Consider the following 14,952-nt stretch of genomic DNA (forward strand, 5'->3'; position numbering starts at 1 on the left):
CTCGACCACCAACCCGCATCTTGGCCAGATCGTCGCTCTTGGACCCACCCTTTCCCTGTTCCCCCTTCCCTCTTCTCTTCTTCCACTTGTCCAGTTCCCTCATCGTGCTCGCCTTTCCCAGCCTGACCCCAACTGTCCCTACCTCGCTCCCCGTCTTGCCGTTCCAGTCCTTCCCTGCTCCCAACCCTGCACACGCCTGCCCGCCTTCTCCACCACGCTCCAGATCAGCGCTTGCACAGCCTCCATCGATCTCGCACGGCGATTTCTGACACCCATCCTCTGCGCATACACGGCACGGGCTGAACCGCCCCGCACGGGCAAGATGGAGGTAGCCAGGGGACCCCTGGACTTCTCTTCCTCGAGTCCGGTCCGCCGCACTACCATCACGCCATCGACCCACACCGGTCGAAGCAAGCTGCCCCTCCTCACCAAGACGGCCCATCAGATCAGCTCCAGCCCGCTCCGAGCCTCACACATGGCTCCAGGCCGCCGCGCTAGGCTCGACGAGCATGGCGACGCCAAGCAGACTACCGCGCGCGGCCAGGTCGGCGCCGTCACTCCGGCTCGATCCAAGCCTCGACCCTCGCTTCGCAACCTCTTCGTGGCGCCACAAAGACCTCTCACGTCTGCTGCTCCGCCTCCCATCGCTCCTCTGCCGCATGGAGGTATGCTAGTCGGGCTGCAAGACCCGCTCCAGATCAAGGCCGCCGTGCATTCGGACATTGTGGACGTCAAGCCATCACGCATCATCGCACCGGCCCCCACCACTCGCAAGGCGATCCCCCTGTCCTTTCGCTTCAGCAAGGCGAGCAACAGCAAGGCGAGCCGGGCTGATGGCCCGTCGAATCCTCAGCAGACGCAGCCACAGCCCTCGGACCCCCCCTCAAGCCTGGTGCTCTGCTCATCGGACGACGGACCGACCGAGGCTGACCGTCACCTAGCTCCAATCTCTCCTCTTCCCCGGATCGACAACGATAGCCAACTCCATCCGCTCCAGTACAGGACCCCGCACCCGCTGGGCGATGCAAAGGCCGCCGAGGTCCGAGTTCAGCTGCTGGGCGCCAAAGTCGAGTCACGGGACGGTGGAACCCAACCCAAAGGCACACTGACAGGCGACTACACTTCCTCAGCCCTGCGATACGACAACGTCCGTCACAGCGACGGAGCTGGACAGCTTCGGAACGCCCTAGACCCGGGTGCCTCCTCGCAGCAGGCTGATACCGAGACGAGAGGCGCGACAGCCGGCACTCTCGACCCGGCATCCCGACCTTCCCCTGCAGGGCAGCACAGCCCGAGCTTCAATGCCGACATTCGACCCTTGAGCCCGCCGTTGCAAATCAGCCCGCTCATGACCTCAGACGACATCTCCACCACTCTCGAGCTCGCAACTTCATCCTCTTCCGACGACGGCCCCGTCGCTCAAGACATCGCTTCACGGCTCTATTCAGGTATGTCGACGTCTCAGCCGCCATACATCGGTCAGTCGACGGTGCAGCATCGCTTACCCTCCCTCTTCTGCCCCTCTGCAGTCGAAAGCTCCGCCCGAGGACAGACTTTGCCAGCATCGAAGAGCTCCAGCCGTCTTTCGGTGCCGCCTCTGACGAAGGGAGAAATCGACCTTCGCCCTGGCTCAGCGAGCAAGATCAGCAACTCGGGTTCCCCCTCGCGAACCGCCTGCCTGCCTTCACCAGTGCGGCCCGCTGCCGACAGCCGGAGCTGTTCGTGTCGGCCACCTATCAGCTTCGGCACCGTCCCGGCCCCTCCGTGCAGCTGCAGAGGCATCAGCATCCCGGCCGCGTCCACAGACCGCATGTTCTGCAGCACTTCGTCTGTCGTTTTCGGCAGCGACGCAGAGCGACGCGACGAATACCAGATGGTCCGTCGCGACATCCGCCAGGTCTGCGTCCCGAGCATCAGCATCACCCACGCTCCGCTCGAATCGATCGCTTCCAGCACGGACACGCAACTGCTCCGCCGGGCCTTCTTCGACTTCCAGCCGAAGCTTCTCGAGGATCGCGCAGATGAGGCGCAGCTACTTCGCCATTTCCCCTCGGCAGCTCTTCCGCGCACGACGCAGGTCGGATCCTCAGAGGCGATGTCTATGGTCGATGAGCCTTCTTCCACCGACGTCGAAGCTTCTCAAGGCGAGGAAGCTCCTTTCGGAAGTATGAGCGAGGACGCCGCCAGCGAGTGGGATGAAGGCCTCGCCTTGCTGATCCGGATCCGCAACCTACAAGATGCCCGGGCGTTCTTCGAGCTATCGAGGGAGATCGACGATTGTCTCAGCGACTTTCTCAACTTCAAACAGCCTCGCCACCTCGACAAGACGTTTGAACGCCTCGTCATGCTCATCACCCTTGCCTCTCGACGCGAGCTCCAAGTGGCAAGCCCCGCTTCCCTTCGTCCCCGCGCGGGCGTGGTAGACATCTCGGCCATGTCGCCGCCAAGTCTCCGAGGGGAGCAGCTCTTCCTCTCCGAGCCGATGCAGCGAGCGCTGCCCGACGAAGAGCTGCGCGCCCGCAAGGCCTCGGCAGAGGCTTTCCTGCACCTTCAAGCCGTGGAGAAGCTCTGCGACATCCTCGTCAGTGGGTTCAGCTGCCTTCTCGCCGAGTGAGTAGGACGGCGATGCGAGACTTTCCGCGTCGTAAGACGACCGCCCACATTGCCAGCAGTGCTGACCCTTTTGCGGCGACGCCGTCTCTCCTTCCCCTCCTCCAGCGTCATGATGCCGCATCACGGTCCCGCCGCCATGGCGCGACTCTGCGACACGCTTGATAGGCGGCTGGATGCGGCCATCGCCTCGGACGTCAAGGCTAGCCCAGGATCGCACGGGACCGGAGTTCAATCATCGCAGCACCCGATGGGCCGCAAGGGCACCTGCGCCTCGGGCATGCCGAAGCCGTCATCAGTCTTGCTCGAAGGCTTGCAAAACGAGTTCGAAAAGGCACTGGAGCGCGGCTACCTGATCCGCGATCGCGTCAGCCGACTCACCGTCGGATCTGGAGCTCCTCGTCGGAAGCTCAGCGTGGCTCCCGAGCCAAGCCTGGCCCGGGAGGAGCATCACCTCGACAAGCTACGTCGCATCAGGCAGGATGGCCTGACCAACGAAGAGCGGAGGGACATGGAGTTCAAGACGGCGGCACGCGGCAGCCCGCGGCACATGTTTATGCCGATCGATACGGTGCGCTTCCTCGGCGAGCTCTACAAGCTGGGCCTGCAGCCTCTGAGCAGCGTCCGCGACTGGCTGCAGCGGCTGCTCTACGACACCGCCCGGCCGGAGCTGCCGTCGGTGTGGGAGCTCGAGTGCGCCTGCGCCTTGCTCATCACCTGCGGTCAGTCGCTCGAGAGCGACAGCAGGACCAAACGCGACGGCCGGCCGGGCCCGCCGATCCAGCTCAGTCCGGCTGATCGCATCCACCTCCGCCTTCTCCAGACGCCCTCGAAGTCGTCGCTGCCGGTCGAGGGACTCCTCAACAGCGGCCCTTCTGGCCACCCAGTCTCTCCAGGCCGTAAGGACAGCGCGCCCGCCTCTCACTGGATCCGCTGCCCGCCGACTCCGAGTCCAGGCCGGAAAGCGAGCCTCTTTAGCCCGGAGAAGCGGCACGCAGCCCGTTCAAGCGGTCTCGATATTCGGCGCTCCGGCGTCGATGGCCCCGCCACTACTCCTTCTGCAGCGCAGTCTAGAGCGGTCGGAGATGGCAGGGACGGTGCGCGGCTGCTCCAGCAGGCCATGGACCGGCTCGAAGAGCTCTGCAAGCGCAACGAGTATGCCCACGAAGTCAAGGAGTGGATCCGCGCCGTCGTCGAGCTGCGCAGGTGCGGATGGCGTCCTCCGGCCCGTCCGGCAGCCAAGCAGGCCAGCCGCTCGGTTCCACCCGCCAACGCCACCGCCACCACCCTGCCGTCGCAGCGTCAGGAGAAACAACGGGACTGAAGCGGCGATTGCCATGTTCGTCGGAGCGGGCGAGAAAAGAGGGCAGGAGGGGCCAGGAGGGAAGGGACAGACAAGAACATCAGCGCGCGCGATCCACACTTTGACTTCCATAGAGACGAGACTCGTCACAGACGCCCCTTTGGCCCTCCCCAAAACCCCGCATCGAGTGTCTATAGAGGAGGAAGAGCGGGTTCCAATTCGATGGCGACACGGACGGCGCCCGACAAAGTCCGGAAACGTGGGCTGCGCGGCGCTGCGCACCTGAAACGAAGTGTCCCCGCTCTGGACGCCGACGAGGCCGTCGTGTGCCTTTTCGCGCTCGCCGAAACTGGTTTCGACGCGACGAAGAGCGACGCTTCGACGACCGGTGGGTGGCACGGCACGTAGAGGCATCCTTGCAGCGCATTGCGCTGCACCCCATTCGGATTCGCAACAGAAAGAGGGGGGAATCATCGTTGCGCCGCCTCGCCTCGATTCCGACTTGGCCCCCATCGTGGTGCAGCGACGCGTAGCAGAGGGCTGTAGCCCATGCATTGTCAGAGGCACGCCGGGATGTCAGAACGGGGATGGTGTGGCAGCTTGCTAGGACAGAGTGAGGGGGGAACGATGGAACGTCGATGGTATGGATGCGCATGGCAGGGCGAAATGGGCTCGATGACGGAGTACAGGGCGGTCGTGTACCGCTGTGGCACCCCGCCTCTGAAGATAGCTGGGTCGAGGGAGGAGGCCTTCCAGTGCTGAAAGGCAGGCGCGACACGGCGTCGTGGCTCGGGCCCGAAACGCCCACGTCGACCGAGGAATCAAGACGACAAAGGCGATCAAGACGAGCCTAGACGATGGTCGTAACGAAAAGAGGTACGCGGAATCGAGCGTCGGCCGGCACGACGCGACGCGATGAGGCCACGTCCGGCGCCGCCGCCGCCGCCGCCTAACGACCCGGGGGTTTCTTGAGTCTACAGTGCAGCCACGCCTCCTTTCTGACGGTGACGGACCTCCCCGTCTCTTTGGCCTTGAGGACGAGCAAGTCCCTCCATGCGAGCTCAAAGAGGTCGCGGATCTTGTGCGGAGACCAGTTGTACCGCGACAGGCACCACGAGTAGGCGTACGAGGCGCGGAGCCGCTGCAGCCGCTCCACCTCTTCGCGGTCCAGCCCGCGCAGGTAGCCCTGCAGCTCGAGCGGCCATGCGTGGAAGACCTGTACCAGCTCGTCGATCGTGTCGTATGCCCGTGGCGCCATTGGAGGGACGAAGGCAAAGCTGATCTCCGTCGACGATGACGACCCGTCGGCGAGGCCGGGGACCGGGGCGAGCTGCGAAGAGACAGAAGAAGAGATGAGGGTGCCTGTTGCGCTCCCGCTCGATACGGCCGCCGTCGATGGCGTCGAAACGGAGGTAGAGGCGGAGGTCGAGGGAAAGAGGATCGACGTCTCGGGCGTATCGCCCGCCTCGGTCGACGAAGACGACGGCGGAGGGTAGCATCGCGCATCGACAAACTCGTCGTCGCCATCGCCATCGTCCTCGAGCTCGGCGATGGCCGTCGCGCTAAGGCGGGCGTGGGCTCCGTGTTCGACCTCCTCAATCTTGGCCAGCGCCGACGGGTCGCGCAGCAGAGCCTCCCAGCCGTCGTCGCTGCTCTCGAGCGCTTCATCGAACAAAGTTCCGGCATCCGACCGGGTCCTCGTCAGCTTGCCACTGCCGCCCCTGTGCTCGGCACTCGCGCCGATCTCGTCCCGCTGCGACGAAGGAGGAAAGGGCGCCGACTTGGTCCTCTGCATCGACTTGGCGCCTCGCGCGTTTCGCTGCTTGGGCTTGCGCCTCACGTCGGCCTTGCCGCCGCGCCCGCCGGCGGCGATGGCAGCCTTGCCCTCCCGCTCGTAATCGCTCGCCAATTGTCGGTTGGTCAGGCGAACGCTCTCGAGCACAAAGTCGACGTGCCGGCAGATGGCGTCGACCAAGTGTTGCTCGAGGCGGCCCTTCTCCATGGCCTCTTTCCACGGCCGCGAAAGCGCGACATCCTCGTCCAGGCGAGCACCTTCCAGGATGTTGAGCCGCAGACGCAGCTGTGCCTTGAGCTCGATGCAGTGCTTCTGTGCCTGCTCGTGCAGGATGTCGAGGATGCACGGAGGCAGCCGCGCCGCTCTCTTGACGGTCGGCAGCCGGTCGCCATCGTAGATGAACGCATTCCTCTTGCGGAGGTCCTCGAGGCCATCGTCCTTGACGCCCCAAGGGGGCAGCTGGAGGTTGAAGCGTCTCGAGTCGGCCCGGTAGACGTCCTCCTTGAGCTCGAGGCCCGTCTTGGACGAGTCCATGCACTGGTTGAAGGTGTGGGCGAGCGAGACGGCCTCTGCGCTGTCGCAGCCGTACCGGTAGCTCGCGACCAGGTGCATGTTGCCGTAGAAGCCCTTGAGCTGACGGGCGAACAGCGACTTGATCAGCAGCTGGGTCAGCTCGTCGTCTCGCTCCCCGGTCGGCTTGTCCCGGTGGCGATCGAGAAAGTCGGCGACCGCCACGTTGTTGTCGACGAACCTGGCCTTGAGCTTGGGGGTGAGGTCGGCAAAGTGCTCCGGTGCGTTGCGAAAGGGCTCGACGAGGCGCGGGTCCCAGAAGCAGCGCACGAGGTCGCCGTCGTAGTCTCCGCCGCTCAGCAGGTCCGCCAGCGGCCGTTTGCCCTTGGTCGAAAAGACGACGACGTCCTGGAAGACGGCCAGCTCCGGCCTGACCACGGCTCGGACCTTTTGGATGTCGGTGGGTAGGAGGCAGGGGTGGCGAGTCACAAGGACATCGCCCTCGGGCACGTGGTGGATCCGCAACTTGGTGTCCGGGTCGACGACGCCTTCGATGCTGAAGCGGAACTGCATCTCGCCCTCCTCCAGCACGCCCGTCGGGTCCGGCATGCACATTGCCTCGGCGCTGCGCTCCAGGGGGATGGCAAAGTTCCTGAGGACGCGGGTCATCTCCAGATCGGCGATGGAGAAGATCTCGTCGGCAAGGTAGCGGTTTTCGGTCGGACGGAAGCCGGCCATCAGCAGTTCGTAGGCGCACTCTGCCCGGCGCAGTGGTCGGCTGGACCACAGATGGTAGCCGTCGTGGGAAAAGAAGCTGTCCTGCCCGTCGGAGCGGCGAGCGTCGTTGCGATCGTCGTCCGTGCGAGAGATGAGGCCGTGTGCGCGCTGGGCCGACATCTCCATCGAGCGCTTTACGCGGCCGATCGCGACGCCGGCGCAGTCGTCGACCTCCTTGGCAAGGTTGATCAAGACCTCGCCGTCGCCGGCGTCCACGTTGGCGAAGAGTTCGACGATGGTGGACAGGTGGTCGCGCTGCAGCGCCATAAAGGTCTCGTTCGGCACCCCGCCGTGACTCATGACCATGAGGATCTGCTGGCTCAGCGTCGAGGGCAGGGTCGTCTTGGCGTTGGTGAGAAGATCGATCACCTTATGGCAGGGGTCGCAGTCGTCAAAGTTGGGCAGCTTGAGCTTGTTCTGGCTGCTTCGGACGTGGATGACCCGGGGTGCGTTGGCATCGTAGCGCTGATCCGTATTGGGGACAAGGAACCAGACGCCCTTGGCGCCGGCGACGCGGGCCTGGACTGCCGACGGTAGCGTCGGATAGTTGAGCCGATCGGCCATTGCCTTGAACACCGAGTACGACGCCGAGGCCGCACCGTCAGTCATGACGCGTCGAGAGCCGCGGCCTTCGTACACGTCGCCCAGGACGTCATCCTCGTAGACGATCTCGTCGACGAGTACAGCCGGCGTCGAGATGGAGATGGCGAGGAGCATCCTCTGGAGATACTTGCCCAGCGTGCTGCCGCTGTTTTCCTCCCAAGGGCCGTGGTGATCGTAAAGCGAGAAGACGCTGCGCAGCTCCAGGGGGTAGAATGACGGATACATCTCGTCGACCTGCAGCAGCCAGATGGCGCTCTCCTTGACCAGGCAGGGGCGGAAGATGCGGCCGAGGATGTGGAAGGGTCGCAGGAGAAAGTCGCGGAAATCGCGCTCGGCCTCCTTGCTCGGGTCGTACCGCTGCAGCGACTTGAGCAGCGACGGCGCCACCTTGAGCCGAATGAAACGCTCGCTCCCAAATCGCCTCGTCAGGCGGCAGCTGGCACCGAGCCGAGGGGGCAAGAGGCGAACTTCGAACTTGACATCCTGCGTAACGGCGGAAGGTTTCCAGCCCTTGTGCTGGGCCCCCTCCGCCAGCGCCACCTGCGCTTCAAAGTGGACTTTGCCGCCAAACCAGTCATCTCTCGGGTCCGGGCTCGCTCCCACGCCGGCAACCGGGGACCGACGGAGAGCCTGATTCTCGCGATCGAGCTCGGCGTGCGTGTCGGCCTCTTGCTGCGAAATGGTCTGCCACGCGGGTAGCCATATCTGCTCAGCATCGTCCCACAGCTTGGCCTGCACTTGACGGTCGTAGAACTGGCGCATCGAAGCAAGGCTCGACTCGGATCGGAGCGCGCCGATGCCGTCGACAATGTTGATGTTGTCCCATGTGATCCAGCCATCGGACACGAGGGATGCCAGGAAGAATTGGGTGCCCCACGGCACACCGCTGCGGCCGTCGGACTGCCTTTGCATAATCTTAAGTCGGTGTAAGGCAGGGACGACGTCGTTGACTGCGGCGGGCATCCTGCAGGTCGGATCGGAAGTCGGTCCTGCGGACGCTCCGGCCTTGTTGAGCGCGGGCATCTTTGTCGCAGCCACCGGGGCCAACGCGGGCAGCGGCCGCCGCTGCGGCTCCGGCGTGCAGATCTCCGAGTCCGGACCAGGCCTATGAGAGGCTGGATCAACGCGGGTCGCCGGCGCCTTGGACTGGTCGGAGCGAAGCGATAGCTTGGCAGTGACTCCGGTCAGCGTGTCCTGCGCGCGATCAAGACGCGCTGCAGTGGAAGCCTCACCGGCTCGAGTGCGTTGCGGCCTGCCGCGCGCGGCAAACGAGCCGCGGCTGGCTAGGAGGCGAGCAGCGGTTCCGCGCTTGTCGGTCGGCGAAGGAGAGCGTGCCGGCAAGGTGCGTTGATCAAGGGTGCGGATCCGCTTGCCTGGCGAGACTTCGAGCTCGGAGCCGGGGGACGAATCGTCGTACGGCGTCGACGGCGAGCGGCGCTTGTTGGAGGCAGAGCTGGCGGTGCAGCTTGTGATTACAGCCGTCGTCGATGTGAGCTTCGATGACGAGCTGGAAGGCGGACTAGGCGTCTTGGAAGGAGGTGCGCGCGAGGCGTCGATGCGGGAGGCTGCCAGGGAGATGTTTGAGAGTCAAGTTTAGGACACGGCGAGGCTCATGAGTTGTTCAGCTGAAGATCAGGGACGCTGGGCAAGGCGGGCGACTGTGGCTTGCTACCTACGCTGCTCGTCCAGTCTGGATCGGTACAGGAGGGTCGCGAGGCCGGCATCGAAGCGCCTGCGCGGAGCGGCCTTTTCCTCGTCGTCGGAGAGCGGTAAGAGGTCCCTCTGGAGGGTTTTGAGGAGAGCGAAGAATTCGTGCTTTGTGGCCTGATCGTCTCCGGAGAGAAGGGCGAGGAGGGCAGCTTCCCTCGCCGAGGAGATGGCGTGGAACTTCCTGAGCTGATCGAGGGTGGATCGAGGCGTCCTTTGCATGATGATGATGAGAGGCGGTATTGAGGGCAGGGAGAGGGTCGAGGCGGGGCATGCGGTCGAGGTGGTGGCCGAAGGAGACGAGCAGGAGGGGAGCAATGCAGGGCGGTGCAGGGTATCGTGTCTATGAATGGGATCGAGGCGAGCGTAGTCAGGGGGCAGGGATGATCCGGATCGAGCAGTCGAGGGGTGTCGAGGGTTGCATGGGAAGCAGGGCGACGTCGAGCTGCCGGTGCGTAGGGTGTGCAAGGATAGAAGCGGCCGGGTCGTGGTTGTGATGGGACAAGAAGCTCAAAGGTGGATATTGAGGCCAAGAGGATAGAAAGGATGAGGGAGGGAGATGTGATGGGTGGTTGACGGCGTGTAGGAGCATGTGCAGATGAGCCAAATAGAACAGCGGATCGGCTGATGATCGAGGCGCGGCTTGCTGTTGAGATGGAGGGAGTGTCGGTACGGGCGAAAAAGAGTTTTGACAGGTTGGTGCGAGGGAAGAGGCTACATACGCTTGCTTTCCGTGACTTTGCATGCGCAGGCGGAGGGGCACGAGCTTGAGGCGCAGGGAACGGTGCGGCGCGGCGACTTGAGGTGTCGTCCGTGACGGGCTGCGCATCGGGGCAGGGAGAGAGACGAATGGACCGAAACGAGGCAGGCTATGTAGGGCCGTGCTGGACGATGAAGAGCGTGGCGCATCGTGGGTGGAGCGGCGCACCTTGAGATGGCTTAGTGGGGCGGAGCGAGCATGGTGACCGGCGACGAGGATGCGGGTACGGATGTTGCGGATGCGCGGGTGCGCGGGTGCGCGGGTGCGCGGGTGCGCGGGTGCGGTGAGGCGCGGAGGCAGAGGCGGAGGCAGAGGCAGAGGCAGAGACAGAGGCAGATGCAGAGGCAGAGCCAAAAGAGGGGCGAGCTGGGCGAGGCACGTTGGATGCGGAGGACCAACAGGCCGACGAGACGGGCCAAATGAACGAGGTCCGAGAGTGATGGGGCGAGCGGGGCTGAGATGGTGGTCGTACGAAACGAGAGAGGCCGGGCGACGACGAAGAAAAGAGCCAAGAAAGGGTGCATGGCGGACATGGCCCAAGGTGTAGGTAGGCCCGGGCGCTGCGCCCCGGCGCACAGACAGGCTAGGCCTCGGGGCGCCTATGAATCAGGTGGCCCTCTGTCGCCCGACAGTCCGACCTTGGGCCAGCGAGGCAGACGGCGGGCGTGTGCGCGCCTTGTGTTGGTCTCGGCTGGGGGCGTTGTGTTGGTCTGGCGACGTGACGGGGCAGGTCGAGGGTCCACGCACCAGGCAGGCACAAGTCACCGAAAAAGGCAGGCAGCCAGGCAGGGCGGCGCGGCGTGATTTCCCACCGAGAACCCTGCAAACCACACAGCCTCGGGGCGAGACGCAGTTGGAAAGTGCATCAACGTAACCCCCCTCGGCCTCATCCCCTCTGACCGCGTCGTACAACCCAGCCAGCCAGCCAGCCAGCCACACGTCGACCTCTTGCTCAAACCCGACACCACCACCACCAGACCCAGCCAAGATCACCACCACCACCAGCAACACCACCACCAGCAACATCGCCAACACCCTACCTTACCACCGCCACCCTACCTTACCACCGCCACCCTACCTTACCACCGCCACCCCACCCGCCACCACCACCTCGACAGCCACCAACAACCAACGCGGCCCGCCCGCCTCGACCGTCGCACGCCATGGCCGCCGACGACGACTCCATCCTCCTCCATCCAGACGCACTCCACTGCCTCAAGCGCAAGCAGCTCGTCAGCCTCTGCAGGAGGCTCGACATCAAGGCAAACGGCAAGAGCGCTGACCTCATACACAGGCTCCAGCACTTTGCAGCAGCAAACATCAGCCCAAACAGCCCAACCAGGGGCAACCTCGCCCTCCTCCGCCACGTAAAGCGCTCCAGGCCCAGCTACCAGGAAGCGCCAGACTCGGACGACGACGACGCCGACAACCTCGCCACAAGCCCCACCGCCCACCCGCTCCGCCATCGTCGCTCACCATCCCCCTCGCAACCACCCCGTCCGCCGCCCCCAGCCCCGGACGCTGCAGCAGAAATCATCGCCATCCCCTCGTCTTCTCAGCACTCCGAGCCCTCCCAGAGCCTGCGTCGCTCACCGAGGAAGCGCAATATCAACAGCAGCATCGCCATGCACTCCGACCCTCCCGCCCCTTTCCAGCCAACACAGCCCCTCCGACAATCGACAAAGGGCCCTCGCCCCTTTGCTTCAGATCCCGTCGCTTCCAGCTCAAAGGCCGGTCACAGGCCCTCGTCGGCCCAGGCCCAGGTCGCAGACCTCTCTCTCGACATCGACCGCATGCTCAGGGACATCCACAGCCCGGAGCCAGCCGAGCCCGACGTCCAGGACTGCTCCATGGACGTCCAAGGGCAGACCCCTACCCTACAGGTCTCGGCCGCGGCGCAACAGCAGCCGCAGCAGCCGCCTCTGGAACCCTTCATGGCCGAGTTTGGCTCCATGGCCGCCATGGACATTGTCGGCGAGGCTTCCCGGCCCGCCTCGGCATCGGTCCAGAGCAAAGCCTCTTCCACCTCGTCGCCCTGGAAGACCTTGAGCGGCAGCCTCAAGGGTCTCAAAAACGGGCTGCAGCGCATGGGCTCGCTCTCCAAGGGCGGCGGGCCGAAAAAGGCTGCCGGCGAGAAGAGGCGCAGGGAGGATGTCGACGTCGGCTCCAAGCACGACCAGGACTCGAGCAGCAGCGCGCAGGACCTCGCCGACGAGCCAGCAGACTGCTCCATGCCGGGCGCCTTTGATGGCTCGATGCTGGCAAGCGACGGCGCCGATGCCGAAGCGGCCGCTGCAGATGGAAACGGTGCCGACGACCAGAGGGTGGGAGCTGGGAGCCAGACGCAGCCTCTGCGCATCATCAAGCCTCGACCCTCGCGCTCGCGTGCGTCGCTTGCGCCCTCTGGGCTCTCGATGGTCGCAGCATCGCCCTCGAAGCTCTACCCGGACCTCTCCAGGCTCGCCTCGAGCCCGGCCGGCCCACGGACCGCGCCCACAACTGCCTCGGCAGCGCTGCCATCGATGCCCTCGATCACCAACCACCAGTTTACGGCAGCCACGGAGTCGATCCTGGCCGACCTGAACGCCAGGCTCGCAGCAAAGGGCCTCTCGACGACGTCGCTCTCGACGCTTGGCGGCGTGGGGCAGTGGGGCGGCTCGACAACGTCCCTCGGCGACCTGGGCCTCTCCAAGGGCAAGTCGACGCGCTTCGACGACGACCACGAGAGGCAGTTTGGCAGGATGGACTCGATCGCAAACCACTATGCGGCCAAGCGCAGCAGGCAGGCAGAGGCGGGCAGCGTGACGCCGTCGGCCTCTGGCGTTGATGGCCGGATCGTCCCGCCTCCGCCAAGGTCGGCCAAGCACCCCGCCAGGATAGTTTCCGGTCCGTCGTCGTCGAGCCTGGCCGCAAGCTCCGGCGCCCAACGAGGTGCTGCAATGAGCACCGCGACGTCTTCGAAGCGCATCCGCGTCTCGGAGGATCCAAACCGGCCGGGACTGCGCCCCTCGGCGTCGGGCCGACTGGCGGCAGCGCCGACCATGCAGCGCAGCACGACGGCTACGTCGGTCTCGTCGCTGGCCCAGCGCGAGCTGCACAAGAAGCGGCTCGAACTGGCGCGCCAGCGCCGGCTGAGCAAGGGCGGCGCTACGGGCACTGCATCGAAGACGGCAGGCGCAGCGGCCAAGGACCGCGGGCGCCTCGAAAGGATCAAGATGGGCATCAGAGGTATGCTCCACGGCGGCTCCGGGGGCGCCTCTGCAGCGCCAGCAGGCGGAGCAGCCAACACGGATGGATCGGCGGTCACCAAGAGGGTCGATGCTGGCAGCATCGGCAGCACCAAGTCGGCCGTCTCTGCCGCCAGCGCAGCATCGGCCTCGTCGACCAAGACGTCGGGAGGCACCCTTGCCAAGAAGAAGCCCGGCTTCGACCTCAAGGCCAGCCTGTCCAGGAAGCCCTCGACGCTGCGTGCGCCGTCGACGGCAGCACCCTCGGCGCCCAACGCAGCCGATCGAGGTGTCAGCCAGGCGGTGACTCGACCGTCGACGGCTACGGCCATGGCCGATCGCCTGCGCACGCAGGGATGGACTGGATCGAGTTCGGCCACCCTTCCCGCCGCCCGACAGCACCGCCCCACGTCGTCTTCTGCGCGCGAGTTTGGCAGCGTGCGCACCAACACGTCGACGTCGACGACGACGGCGTCGGCGGCGGCGGCAGCAGCAGCAGCGACAGCAGCGACGAGGGGCATCGTCGGCAGCGGCAGCACGACGAGCGTATCGGGCGACGCGCAGAAAAAGACGCTGCTCAAGGCAGCCAAGCCGGTGGCGGGGGCCGTCAAGCGGGCGCGCGTGCAGCCCGACCGCCTGCTGCAGCGCAAGAGGGAGGCGATCGCGCAGGCGGCGGTGCGCACCACGATGCTGGCCAGCTCGTCGTCGATGGACCTCGCCCGCAAATTGGCGGCATCGGCAACTGCGGATGACGAAGGCCGGACCGGGGTGAGGCAGCGGACGTTGCCTTCCGTCGGCAGCGGTAGCGTCAACGGTCTCGGAGGTGGTGGTAGTGCCGCGGTGGGCGCGGTTACGATGCAGGCAGGCTCGACGGCGCCGCGCAAAATCTCGACACGAACCCTGTCGAACGCCTCTTGCGCACGCGGCAGCACCAGCATCGCCAGCGCATCGACCTCGACCGGCTATCCCGGCAACGTCAATACGACGACCACGATCGTCGGAGGAGGAGGGGGAGGGGGGGCGACGACGACGACGACGGGCAAGAGTGTAGCGGAGCAGATGCGTACCGCGCGTCTTGCCGAACTGCGGGCGCGCAACCGCGCCACGGAAGCCGGCATCGGACTGGGCCGAACCACGCCGTCGCCCACCAAACCCTCTGCCTCATCGACGATGGGTGGTGCGGGTGGTGGAGGGGGTATAACGGCGTCGAATCGGTATACGCTTCTTTGCAACTCGCCCTCGAAACTCGCCGCGGGCGCCGGCGCACCTACCTTGACGCCTCGTAGCTCTTCGCTGCGCAACCTCAGGAGGATGATGCGCAATCCCCCGCACCCTCCCTCGTCGTCCTCCTCTGCTGCTGCGACAGGAGCAGCGACGACGAGGGGCGCGTCGAATGGGTTGAGAAACATGTTCGTACCACCCAACGCACCCACGTCGACGGACGGTGCCGCTGCCGCCGACGCTGCCGCTGCCCGTGGTGGGGGCATCCGACTCGTCAAGAGCTACGAACGCAGCCCCGTCCCTACCCCCACGGCATCGCCTACAAAGGTCGAGACGGATATGATCCTCTGCTGATCAATCCGACGCAGGTCTCCCTCTAGCTGGCAGTACCATCCCGGTGCACGCGCAGGCGGGGCGCAGAGAGGCCGTTTCGTAGTCG

The 14,952-nt window shown here is 65.4% G+C and overlaps 3 protein-coding genes across 3 annotated transcripts; 2 read left to right on the forward strand and 1 right to left on the reverse strand.

Annotated features, from left to right (window-relative positions):
- Positions 1-1,810: 1,810 nt before the first annotated feature.
- PFL1_06709 (uncharacterized protein) lies at positions 1,811-3,934 on the forward strand (the record flags this gene model as incomplete). The annotated part of the gene is made up of 2 exons (XM_007884255.1): positions 1,811-2,610; positions 2,719-3,934. The coding sequence occupies 2 exons, from the start codon at positions 1,811-1,813 to the stop codon at positions 3,932-3,934; spliced, it is 2,016 nt and encodes a 671-aa protein (XP_007882446.1).
- Positions 3,935-4,862: 928 nt separating this feature from the next.
- On the reverse strand, positions 4,863-9,527 carry PFL1_06710 (uncharacterized protein; the record flags this gene model as incomplete). Its single annotated transcript, XM_007884256.1, has 2 exons — positions 4,863-9,163; positions 9,275-9,527. 2 exons carry the CDS (start codon positions 9,525-9,527, stop codon positions 4,863-4,865), a joined length of 4,554 nt encoding a protein of 1,517 aa, XP_007882447.1.
- A 1,701-nt stretch (positions 9,528-11,228) lies between these two features.
- On the forward strand, positions 11,229-14,867 carry PFL1_06711 (uncharacterized protein; the record flags this gene model as incomplete). The annotated part of the gene is made up of 1 exon (XM_007884257.1): positions 11,229-14,867. One exon carries the CDS (start codon positions 11,229-11,231, stop codon positions 14,865-14,867), a length of 3,639 nt encoding a protein of 1,212 aa, XP_007882448.1.
- Positions 14,868-14,952: the final 85 nt, after the last annotated feature.

The sequence above is a fragment of the Pseudozyma flocculosa genome (genome assembly GCF_000417875.1).
Source record: "Pseudozyma flocculosa PF-1 unplaced genomic scaffold scaffold00029, whole genome shotgun sequence".
NCBI classification, from domain to species: Eukaryota; Fungi; Basidiomycota; class Ustilaginomycetes; order Ustilaginales; family Ustilaginaceae; genus Pseudozyma; species Pseudozyma flocculosa.